A 12231-nucleotide genomic window follows, 5' to 3' on the forward strand; every position below is an offset into this window, starting at 1 on the left:
GGATTTTTCTTGACGAACAAGCCAACCACACCAGCCACGAAGTAAAGTTATCTGCTATTTTAATAATGAATTTCTTGTCAGAGGCCTACTTCTTCGTGTAGACAGAAATGTGACAAATAGATCAGAAAAAGTAAATTAATTAAAAAAAACACCTAAACCTAGGCTCAAGCAGCGTAGAACTGAGCTGGATGACAAGTAGAAACGAATCTTTTCTATCTTTACAAGTTTGATGTTTCAAATCAAAAAATTTTGTAGAAGCCTTAGCCTAGTGGTATTGCTAGCAATAGAGAATACTCCTGAGTGCGCCACTATTTATTCATGGGTCTATAGCTAAGGTTTTAAAGTCTTGCTACCCTATTTACTAAAACATAGATGGATAAAATTTAACATCTTAAAATATGTTTTATTGTTATTAATTAATGTGATTATGTAATCAATGTATAATAATAAATACGTTACTTAATGTTTCACTAAAATATTTACAACAATACACTAAATAGACATTTGTGCTGTTGACTGCCGTTCTTCGATGCCAATTCAAAATGGCTTAGTTAACTAATAATTAATTAACATAATGTTAATTGACCAATTGCAAATTACAAACCTCCTATCAGAAATCCTGCGTACGCCCTTGGACAGTGGTGCCATTTTTCATTTAAGAAACGACGGCATCGATTATTTGCATTTAGCAGAGCTGTAGAGTTAGTAGAGAAAAAAGGATAGTTCAGTTTTGGTGCACGATATGAACAACTTCGCGCAACAAAAATAGTTAGTGATCCATTTTGTAGAACAAATCATTTGCTATAGTGAACGGCTGTTATTTGATTGCGCAAAAAGGGACTAAATTATTTTGGTGAAAGACTATAATAATAAGCCATTTCACGAACTCTGTGTGACTAGACTATAGTTGAGGTAATTACGTGTTTGCCGCTGCTCTTTCTGCGTTTGAGTTGCCACTCCATGAAGACACCCAGAAGTGACTAGAGAAAGCTCATCATTTGCGTGAGCAATTGTGTGGTGCATTGACCTCATTAAAAGTTAATTAAGTTAATTAAGAACGTTTTTTAAAATCTCATGCTAATTAATTGTTAAAGTTTCAAAATATAACATTTGCTATACACTGGTATATCTAAAACCGTAATTATCGGGTTGCCTCAATTTAAATACTCTTAGATACAAACTATAAATGTTGGCAACTATAATCTAGTGAAAATGACTGTATTCCTGTAAGTTGCTTACACTTACACACACACACACACACACACACACACACACACACACACACACACACACACACACACACACACACACACACACACACACACACACACACACACACACACACATTTTTTGTGTCTATCTAGCATAATATAAATATTTCTAATAGGCAAACTTTTGTGAGCAAAGCTACAAACGGTTGGAAAAAGACCACAACAAAGCCTGTTAACCAATCAAGGACACCGACATCTGCTTCCCCAGGCAATATCATTCATACAGACAAACTTCACATCCCAACCACTCCTAGTAATGATTCGTGCTCAGGTAATTGTTGTTTTTGCTGTTCTGGCTTTGGTGGTCTAAATCACTGCAATTAGATCCAGAACTTCCACTTCCAGTTTTCATAATAATGGCAATAGCAAATTTTGTTTTCATAACATTAATTGTTATTTGGATTATTTGGAAATTCTGCAAAAGGGGTAAGACCGGTGCATCATATCAAGCATATGTAAGTCAAAAGTTTATTCTTATAGACAATCCAAACAAGAAAGAAGACAAAATATCAACAGACGGGTGCGTGCACAGAATTTTTGTCAGATTTTTATTCTAAAGTTGTTAGATATGTCTAGCAGCTAATCTGCTTACAGAGTCGATTTATCAAATGTCAAATTACAATCTGTACACGACACTGCGAACGAGGTGTACGAAACTGCTAAATTCGAATTTCCCGACGCACGTGCAGCTCGCGAGGAAGGAGTGGCAACTGATCATGACGAACACGACGATGTACATGAGACGGCAATGCAGAACAATACAGCTTACGGAACTACTTGATACGTCAATATACTTCAGCATGCATTCAGCAACTGTACAAGCGTACGCTACTCAATGCTAGAAATCTTTTGCATGGATGACCGAATTCGCTCATGAGTTCTAAATATTATGTAGCCATGCAGTGATTGTGGTTCTCAACAAATTTGCTAAAAACAGAAATCAATAATGTTATACGTAACACTATGGCAGCATGTCTATATACACGTACAATACAAACGTACCAAAAGATTAATTTAATTTTGCAATGTACGTACAACATCCATTTTCAACTGTGCGGGCGTCTAAGCATGCGTGTTGTGTTTGCAAAGGTTGTTTACGATCTCATACTTTTATTGACTACGAAGTCTCCCTGCATGTCATTGCTGGCAATTACAGTTTGCATTGATGTTTACTAGCTAATCGTTGCATGTAGAAAAATGTTGGAGATTTATCACATATTCAGAAAATAAATATAATTTTCTCAAATTATGCAAATAAAATAGCATGTATTGGCATGGCTTACAAGCAAGTTAGTTGACGAATACTTGTTGTATGTATGCAGTAGAGCGTAAGAACATTAAGTACGCACTTGCGGTTGATGACACATTCGTCACTCCCAGTCACTCCAAGTACAGCAAGTTCTATTTCGTGCAGGTAAGATCGTATCATGTGTCTTAAAGATTACTTATTTATTTAAAATTATATTAGACCTGATTAATATGTAAAGCTACAGTACTAGTGTATACTGATGCTACACTGTAAATTAGAAGAATAGCAGAGGACCTGGGTTTAATTGGCTCCCACACTCACGTGAGCCTGGCAGTGTCCGGTTTTCGTTTAACCCGAAGGTTGAAAGTGTTATACGGGAAACGGACACTACAAAGCTCACGTGAGTCTGAGGACGAGGCTACCAAAAACAATCTAAATTTTGCAATGTACGTTCCAACTGCGCGTGCGTCTACATTTGCGTGTCACGTTTGTAAGGTTGTTTCTACGATTTCATAATTTTATTAACTTAGAAATCTCTCTGTGGTTGCTGATATAAATAACAATTGCAGTTTACTGGCTAAACGTTGCATGAAAGCCAAAGTTGGAGATCTATCAGATAACGTATACAGAAAACAATCAAAACTTTCTCAAATTATGCAAATGAAATAGCAAGTAAAAGAGAGTGAGGTAATCGCATCTCGAAAGAAAGGAGACCTGCTGGTATGAGATCATGGCACATAGTCTGTCTATTACTCGGAGCAGTCATCAAGTATGCAGTAACTGAGCAAAAATACATATGCGGAAAATCAATGCAATTTTTTTGTATTGATTTGACATCATGAAATGAGTCTGTAGGTGTAGGGCCTCACAATTAAAGCATCGACTCTCCAAAATTTACCATCTACCAGCTTCTAGAAAGACGCGCCAATCTAACTATTCTATTGGCGGGCAACGAATCAGAGTCATATAGATGGGCTGTTTACAAAGGAAATTCTAAGTTAAAATTTGAAGCAATTCCAGTGCTGCGTGAAACAGGAATTTTTGAAACAATCAAAATGAATGTTAGTGTACTTGTAAAAAACTAGAGTTACAACGGAATTCGAATCGATAGCGTTCAAGTTGTAAATAACGAGATTAGACGTCGAGGCAAGCGTGTTACAATTAACACTGGCGGTAAGCATTACTGCACTGCTTTACATTTCAGTAGTCAATATCTACAATATGTTCACATTTAGAATTTCCTGCTGTTGATCTAGAAAACATAACCATTTGTGACAATAACATTTCTGTGTGCGTCAATATCACTGGCACTTCGCCTCCTTCTACTACAATACAGACCCAAGAAGACGTCAGTATGGCAGCTAAATGTCAAAAATAGTTTTGTTCTACATTTGACAAACCTAACGTTATAAGCATTCTAACTGTCTTCATTACTGGATCCAATTGTTTTGGAAGTACTACTGCAAATGCATCCATCAGTTTTATAAATGGTAAGTATGAACAATATTTTAAACAAAATTATAAATAACTTTGTTGTTTATTCTAGGTAGATATTTCTCGTTGCAATTTTACGACTTGCTTAGATATTGAAAGTTCCACATTAAATTCCCAGCAGCTTGCTATTACAGCAAGTGCTATTTCGTGCTGTTAACATTATATCTTGTGTGCAAAAAGATCACTTAATTATTTAAAGTTATATTAGATCTAATAAATAAGAAAGTATAGTAATAGTGTAGACTGATGTTACATTGTGAAGAAGACTAGCAGAGGGCCTTGTTTAATTAATTGCCAGGGAAAAGAGCAGGATTTACCTTTAATTAATTAATTATAACACAAATACTTGTGTGGTGATCTGCTCGTTCTGTTACACTAAATAGACAGAGACAACACAAACTCACGAACCATATAATTGTATTATTTAGAACACCGATATTGTAAAATAATATCTTGCTCATAACTATAGACGTCCCCGGTAAGAAGCGATTCGCTCCGTTTATACTGTCCGAAGGCATTACAAACTTGATGGAGATCCAACGCGCCATTCTAGAGAAATTTGAGCGCAAGTGGCGGCGGCATGAAAAAGCGCCGTCCCAAGAGAACTCTGAAAGACAGCAACACCTTCACTGTCGACCTCCATCAAGTTGGAGTGCATCATGCAAACTTTAAGCTGTTGTTGCTCGGTAGTTTTGGCGTGATTGATGTTACAGACAGACAGACAGACAGACAGACAGACAGACAGACAGACAGACAGACAGACAGACAAACAGACAGATCAGACTTTAACATAGAGAGTGAGGAAGCATAAACAAAAATTACTAAAACTTGCAGAAGAGAAATTTTGGATAGAGAATGTAGTCATCATTGCATCATTTTGCTGTTATTTGTTGTATACGTGCAAACATCCTAGTATGGGTTTCATGGATAAATGTAACAAGCTTAGACTTTTGTGTATTTGCTGTAGAATGCCTAGGAACAAATATTTTGTTTAGCTTTACATCTGTCATTCAAAATCAGTCTGTTTTTTCGACACCTACCACTGATTTGACTGACTACCTTACTCCTACATTGAACCAACAAACAAGTCCCACTAAATCAAACAAACAAACAAGTCATCCTACATCGAACAGACAAACAAGTCCAACTATATCAGATAAGCAAACAAGTCCAACTAGAACAAATCAACAAAAAATACGTCAGTCGGCAACTTAATAACAGAGAGTGAGTCTAACTACAGAATATCGTAAGTTAACTACTCGTCTAGTAGCAACAGGTAACATGTAACAATAATATTATACATCATAATAATATCACAAAACCTCTATCCTGTGTAACGCATAATTTTAACACAGGAACGTCTCCTCCACCTCAGATAGATTCAAGCTCTCGAGGTTCTAATCTTGCAGCGTCCTGTTAACAAAATTCTAAATATTGTATACTATAGATAGGTATCAACAGGAATTCCTGTATACATTATTGCTGCAGCATGCGTTGGTGCACTAGTTTTGATCGTCGTGATCGTCATCATTCTTGTTTGCTGCAAACGAAAATCAGGTGAAATCGAACTATGTTAACTGGAGACTTCTATCACTAAAACATGATCGTATTTTTCAGCTCGCAAAAGAACACTAAATTCAGACCTTCAAACAACTGAACACATTTATGCAATCAGGTAAAGTGCGTTTTCTAAGATCGTCATGCACTCACACATGTATTTAAAAAATAATTCAAATTTTAGTAAATGTTTGCAATTAGTTGGTTTTAAATTTTTAAAGCTATGTGGAACGTAACGTGCCTTAGTGTAAAGTATTTATACGTAATAAATCTAAATAAGAGTAACAAATTACGAAAGACAACTCGGTACCTCTAATAAATGTATCTTCGTTTAGAAATATTACATTTTATGGTATATGTGTTGCTATATATTAGCAAAATGGACAATTTACAAGCTATGACATTCAGACTGAGATACTGGAAATTGATACTGAAAGACATAAATCCCAACTTTCGATTAACAGATTGTTGTTCTTGCTAAATGTGCGAGTAGTATGGTAATTGATTAAACAATTCACTAAAATTCTTTTACTGAGCGAGCGTTGCTCTACACTTAAAGTTTGCATTTACCACCCTTACTTGCCTTTCATTTGTCTCTCTAATGTATCTGTATATATTGCAAAACCGCAGTATCTGTTTATAGCAATACACGTGTATTTTTGTTAGATTTTTTCGTAAAGTGTTAAGTCTAATGATCTGCTTTTAGAGTTGATTTATCAAATGTAGAATTACAATCTGTACACGACGCTACGAACGAGGTGTGCGAAAGTGCTGAATTTGAATTTCCCAACGCACGTGCATCTCGAGAGGAAAGAGTGGCAGCTGACGAACACGACGATCTATACGAGACGGCAATGAAGAACAATACAGCTTACGGAACTACTTGATGAGATTATACTTCAGCATGCATTCAGCCACTGTACAAGCGCACGCTACTCAGTGATAAAACACTTTTGCATGATTGAGCGAATGCGCTAGTGATTTGCTGAAAGCGGAAGTCAATAATGTTATATGCAAACGTTAGGTTACAAAATCCATGGCAGCGTGCCTAAACACGTACAATTCACACATACCAAAAACTAGCCTCGTTCCCAGACTCACGTGAGCCTGGCAGTGTCCGGTTCCCATATGAGACGTCGGCCGAAAGTGTTATACGGGAACTGGACACTGCCAAACTCACGTGAATCTGGCGACGAGGCTACCAAAGACTAACTAAATTTACAATGTACGTTCCAACTTTGCGTGCGTCTACATATGCGAGTTGTGTTTGTAAGGTTGTTTTAAAACGTTTTGGAGATCTATCAGATACTGTTTATAAAAAAACAACAAAATTTTCTCAAATTATGCAAATGAAATTGCAAGTATTATCTAGTCTTACAAGCAAGTTAGTTGACGAATACATGTTGTCTAAGCAGTAAAGCGTAAGGATAACGAGTACGCACTTGCTGTTAGTGACACATTCGTCACACCACGCGGAAGTAGGAGTGAACACAATACATCAGGCCACAACCAGTTGCAGCAAAAGATCTTTGATCATCCAGTTGAAAATAGTACGTCATTGTGTGTGAGCATTTCCGACGTCAAACCAAGTAAAAGAGAGAGAGGTAATCGCTTCTCGTAAGAAAGGGGACCTAGAGTATGAGATCATCGCACATAGTCTGTCTATTACTCGGAGCAGTCATCAAGTATGCATTTGTTGAGCAAGAATACATATGCGGTAAATCAATGCAATTTTGTTGCATTGTTTTGACATCATAAAATGTGTCTGTAGGTGTAGGACCTCACAATTACAGCATCGACTCTCCAAACTTTACAATCTACCAGCTAGTAGAAAGACGCGTTAATCTAACTATTCCATTGGCGGGCAACGAATCAGAGTCATTTAGATGGGGTTTCTACGAAGGAAATTCTAAATTAGAACATCAAACATTACAAGTGCTGCGTAAGAAAGGAATTATTGAAACAATAAAATGGAATGCTAGTGTACTTCTACAAAACTCGAGTTACAACGGAATTCAAATCAATAGCATTCAAGTTGCAAATAATAAGATTAGTCAAGGCAAGCGTGTTACAGTTAACACTGGCGGTAAGCATTGCTGCACTAATTTACATTTCAGTAGTAAATATCTACAAATTTTCACATTTTTAGACTTTCCTGCTGTTGACCTAGTAAATGCAACCATTTGTAACAACAGCATTTCTGTGTGCGTCAATATCACTGGCACTCCGCCTCCTTCTACTACAATACAGACTCTAGAAGACGTCAGTATGGCAGCCAAAATTCAAACTCAGTTTTGTTCTACATTTGACAAACCTAACATCATGAACATTCTAATTGTCTTCATTACTGCTTCCAATTGCTTTGGAAGTACTACTGCAAATGCATCCATCAGTTTTATAAATGGTAAGTACAAACAATATTTTAAACAAATTTATAAATAAATTTGTTGTTCATTCTATGTAGATATTTCTCGTTGCAATTTTACGACTTGTTCATCTCTTGAAAGTTCCATAGATCCTCAGCAGCTTGCTAGTACAGCAAGTGCAATTTCGTGCATGTAAGATCTCATCTTGTGTGTAAAATATCACTAGATTATTTAAAATTATATTAGACCTGATAAATAAATAAGTCTACACTAGCGTAGCCACATTTTATAGAAGACTAGCAGAAGGCCTGGATCTAATTGCTCGGGCAAATAGAGCAGGAGTAATTTAAATTAATACAAATTTTCGCGTGGTGATCTTCCTGTTTGTTACACGAAATAGGCGAAGACAACACAAAACTCCCGAATATTTTGTTTCCTTAGTTAGGATATTCGAGTTTCTTAGAACCCAGATATAGTCAAAAATATCTTGCTCATCAATTATAGACGTCCCCGGTAAGAAGCATTTTACTCCGTTTATACTGTCCGTGGGCATTTCAAACTTTATGGAGATCCAATGTGCCGTTCTAGAGATATTTGAGCGCAAGTGGCGGTGGGTTCGATCGGCAAGAAATAGCGCCGTTCAAAGGGAACTCTGAAACACAGCGACATGCACCTTCACTGTCGACCTCCATCAATTCAACGTGCATCATGCAAACTTTGAGATGCAGTTGTTCAGTAATTTTGGCGTAATTGATGTTACAGACAGACAGACGGACAGATCAAACTTTACATAGTGAGAGAGGCAGCATAGACAAAAATTACTAAAACTTACTGCAGAGAAATTTTGGATAGGAAATGTAGTCATCATTGCGTCTTTTTGCTGCTATTTGTTGTATACGCGCAAACATCCTAGGTTTCATGGATAACTGTAACAAATTTAGACTTTTGTTTAGACTCCTTTAGCATTCATAGGAATAAATATTTTTTGTTTAGCTTTACGTCTGTCACTCAAAATCAGTCTGTTTCTTTGAGACCTACCACTGATTTAACAGACTACCTTACAAATACATCGAACAAACAAACAAGTCCCACTGCATCACATAAACAAACAAGTACTTCTACATCGGACAGACAAACAAGTCCAACTCCATCAGATAGACCAACAAGTTCTCTTACGTCAAACATGAAAGCAAGTTCAACTACATCAGATATGCAAACAAGTCCAACTATAGAAAATCCACAAAAAATAAGTCAGTCGACAACTGACCAACAGAGAGTGAGTCTAACTACAGAATATCGTAAGTTAGCTACTCGTCCTGTAGCAACAGGTAACATGTAACAATATTATACATCATACTAATATCACAAAAACCTTATTCCGTGTAACACGTACTTTTAACACAGAAACGTTTCATCCACCTCAGAAGGATTCTGGCTCTCAAGGTTCTAATCTTGCAGCGTACTGTTAACAAATTCTAAATATTGTATATTATGTATCAATAAGAATTCTTGTATACAGTATTGCTTCAGCATGTGTTGGTGCACTAGTTTTGATCGTCGTGGTCGTCATCATTATTGTTTGCTGCAAACGAATATCAGGTAAAAGTGAACTATGTTAACTAGAGACCTGTAGCACTAAACCATGACCGCATTTTGCAGATCGCAAAAAAACACTAAACTCAAACCTTCAAACAACTGAACACATTTATGCAAACAGGTAAAGTGCGTTTTCTGAATTCGTCATGCACACACATGCATTTTAAAAATAATTTACATTTTAGTAAATGTTTGTAGTTAACTGGTCTTAAATTTGTAAAGCTATCTGCCACGTAACGTGTCTTAGTGTAAAGTAATTATACGTAATGAACCTAAATCAGGGTAAAAATTACGAAAGACTACTTGGTATCTCTTGTAAATGTATCTTCATTTACATATTACTATATGCTTCTGTATACATTTTATTAGAATAGTGTCTACTTATGGTTTAGATCTGGCTAATTAAATAAATATTACATTTTATGGTATATGTTTCTATCTATTAGCAAAAAAGAACAATTTACAAGCTATGACAGTCAAACTGAGATACTGGAAAATTGATACTGAGAGACATAAATGCCAACTTCCGATCAACAGATTGTTGCCCTTGATAAGTGTGCAAGAAGTATGTTAATTAATTAAACAATTCACCAAAATTCTTTTGTATGTGGTCATCTAAACGTGCGTTAAAATATTTGTTTTACATAAAGTGCTAAGCCTACCGAGCGAGCGTTACTCTCTACTTAAAATTTGCATTTGCCACTCTTATTTATATTTCATTTGTCTCTTTAATGTATCTGTATATATAGCAAAACCGCAGTATCTCTCTAGAGCAAATACACGTGTATTTTTGTTAGATTTTTTTCTAAAATTGTTATGTCTAGCATGATCTGCTTATAGGGTCGATTTATCAAATGTCAATTTACAATCTGTACACGACACTGCAAACGAGGTCTACGAAAGTGCTGAATTCGAATTTTCCAACGCACGTGCAGCTCGCGAGAAAGGAGTGGCAGCAGATCATGACGAACACAACGATGTATACGAGACGGCAATGCAGAACAATACAGCTTACGGAACTACTTGATTTAGCATGCATTCAGCCACGGTACAAGCGCACGCTACCTATTGATAAAACACTTTTGCATGGATGAGCGAATGCGCTGATTTGCTGTAAACGAAGTCATTAATGTTATAAGCAAACGCTATGGTACAAAATCAATGGCAGCGTGCCTATACACGCACAATACAATCGTACCAAAAAACTAGCCTCGTTTTCAAACTCACGTGAGCCTGGCATTGTCCGGTTCCCGTATAAGATGGGAGGCTGAAAGTATTATACGGGTACCGGACACTGTCAAGCTCACGTGAGTCTAGGAACGAGGCTCCCAAAATCTAACTAAATTTACAATGGACGTTGCAACTGCGCGTTCAACTACCTATGTGTATTGTGTTTGTAAGGTTGTTTTTACGATCTCATAATTTTATTGACCTAGATAGAAGTCTCTCTCTGGTTGCTGATATAAATAATAATTGCAGTTTACTAGTTAGCTAAACGTTACATGAAAGCCAATGTAGGAGATCTATCAGATACTGTATACAGAAAGCAAACAAAATTTTCTCGAATTACGTAAATAAAATAGCAAGTATTAGCATGTCTTACAAGCAAGTTAGTTGACGAATGCATGTTGTATGTATGCAGTAGAGCGTAAGGACAATGTGTACGCATTTGCTGTTGATGACACATTCGTCAGACCACGTGGAAGTAGGAGTGAACACAATACATCAGGCCACATCCAGCTGCAGCAAAAGACCTTTGATCATCCAGTTGAAGATACTACGTCCTTGTGTGTGAACATTTCGGACGTCAAAACCAGTAAAAGAGAGAGACGTAATCGCGTCTGGTAAGAAAGGGAACCTGCTGGTATGAGATCATCGCAAAAGTCTGTTTATTGCTCGGAGCAGTCATCAAGTATGCAGTAACTGAGCAAGAATACATATGCGGTAAATCAATGCAATTTTTTTAAATGATTTGACATCACGAAATGTGTCTGTAGGTGTATGGCCTCACAATTACAGCATCGACTCTCCAAAATTTACCATCTACCAGCTTCTAGAAAGACGCGTTAATTAATCTAACATTTCCATTGGCGGGCAACAAATCAGAGTCATATAGATGGGGTATCAGATATACCAAGGAAATTCTAAATTAGAGTCTGAAGCAATTAGAGTGCTGCGCTCAAAAGGAATTTTTGAAACAATCAAATCGAATGTTAGTGTACTTCTAAAAAACTCGAGTTACAACGGAATTCAAATCGATAGCATTCAAGTTGTAAATAATGAGACTAGACATCGAGGTAAACGTGTTACAATTAACAATGGCCGTAATCATTCCTGCACTGGTTTACAGTTTAGAAGTAAATGTCTACAATATGTTCACATTTAGACATTCCTGCTGTTGACCTAGTAAACGCAACCATTTGTGACAACAACATTTCTGTATGCGTCATTATCGCTGGCACTCGCCTCCTTCTACTATAATACAAACCATAGACGACGTCTTTATGGCAGCTAAAAATCAAACTCAGTTTTGTTCTACATTTGACAAACCTAACTTTACAGACATTCTAAATGTCTTCATTAATGCATCCAATTGTTTGGAAGTACTACTGCAAATGCATCCATCAGTTTTATAAATGGTAAGTATAAACAATATCTTAAACAAAATTATAAATAAATTTGTTTTTTATTCTATGTA

At 36.5% G+C, this 12231-nt stretch overlaps 1 protein-coding gene and 2 long non-coding RNA genes across 6 annotated transcripts; all 3 read left to right on the plus strand.

Annotated features, from left to right (window-relative positions):
• The first annotated feature begins 1379 nt into the window (after positions 1-1379).
• Positions 1380-2191, plus strand: LOC134177536 (uncharacterized). Its single transcript, XR_009969538.1, has 4 exons — positions 1380-1542; positions 1602-1697; positions 1752-1791; positions 1848-2191. It is a non-coding gene; the product is annotated as an uncharacterized LOC134177536 (long non-coding RNA).
• A 4540-nt stretch (positions 2192-6731) lies between these two features.
• LOC134177161 (uncharacterized) lies at positions 6732-6990 on the plus strand. The gene is made up of 2 exons (XR_009969442.1): positions 6732-6796; positions 6868-6990. It is a non-coding gene; the product is annotated as an uncharacterized LOC134177161 (long non-coding RNA).
• A 51-nt stretch (positions 6991-7041) lies between these two features.
• LOC134177160 (serine-rich adhesin for platelets-like) lies at positions 7042-11264 on the plus strand. 4 transcript variants are annotated; one of them, XM_062643905.1, is made up of 8 exons: positions 7042-7288; positions 7343-7657; positions 7721-7975; positions 8036-8129; positions 8931-9396; positions 9457-9536; positions 9597-9654; positions 10374-10722. In XM_062643905.1, exons 1-5 carry the CDS (start codon positions 7210-7212, stop codon positions 9274-9276), a joined length of 1089 nt encoding a protein of 362 aa, XP_062499889.1. In that variant the 5' UTR covers positions 7042-7209; the 3' UTR covers positions 9277-9396; positions 9457-9536; positions 9597-9654; positions 10374-10722. The 4 variants fall into 4 exon arrangements, 3 of the variants coding, with proteins under 3 accessions (XP_062499889.1, XP_062499890.1, XP_062499888.1); XR_009969441.1 differs by having other exon boundaries at positions 7042-7256; positions 8931-9536; XM_062643906.1 differs by lacking the exon at positions 10374-10722 and adding an exon at positions 11176-11264 and having other exon boundaries at positions 8931-9536.
• Positions 11265-12231: the final 967 nt, after the last annotated feature.

Source organism: Corticium candelabrum, chromosome 3 (genome assembly GCF_963422355.1).
Source record: "Corticium candelabrum chromosome 3, ooCorCand1.1, whole genome shotgun sequence".
In the NCBI taxonomy this organism is placed as follows: Eukaryota; Metazoa; Porifera; class Homoscleromorpha; order Homosclerophorida; family Plakinidae; genus Corticium; species Corticium candelabrum.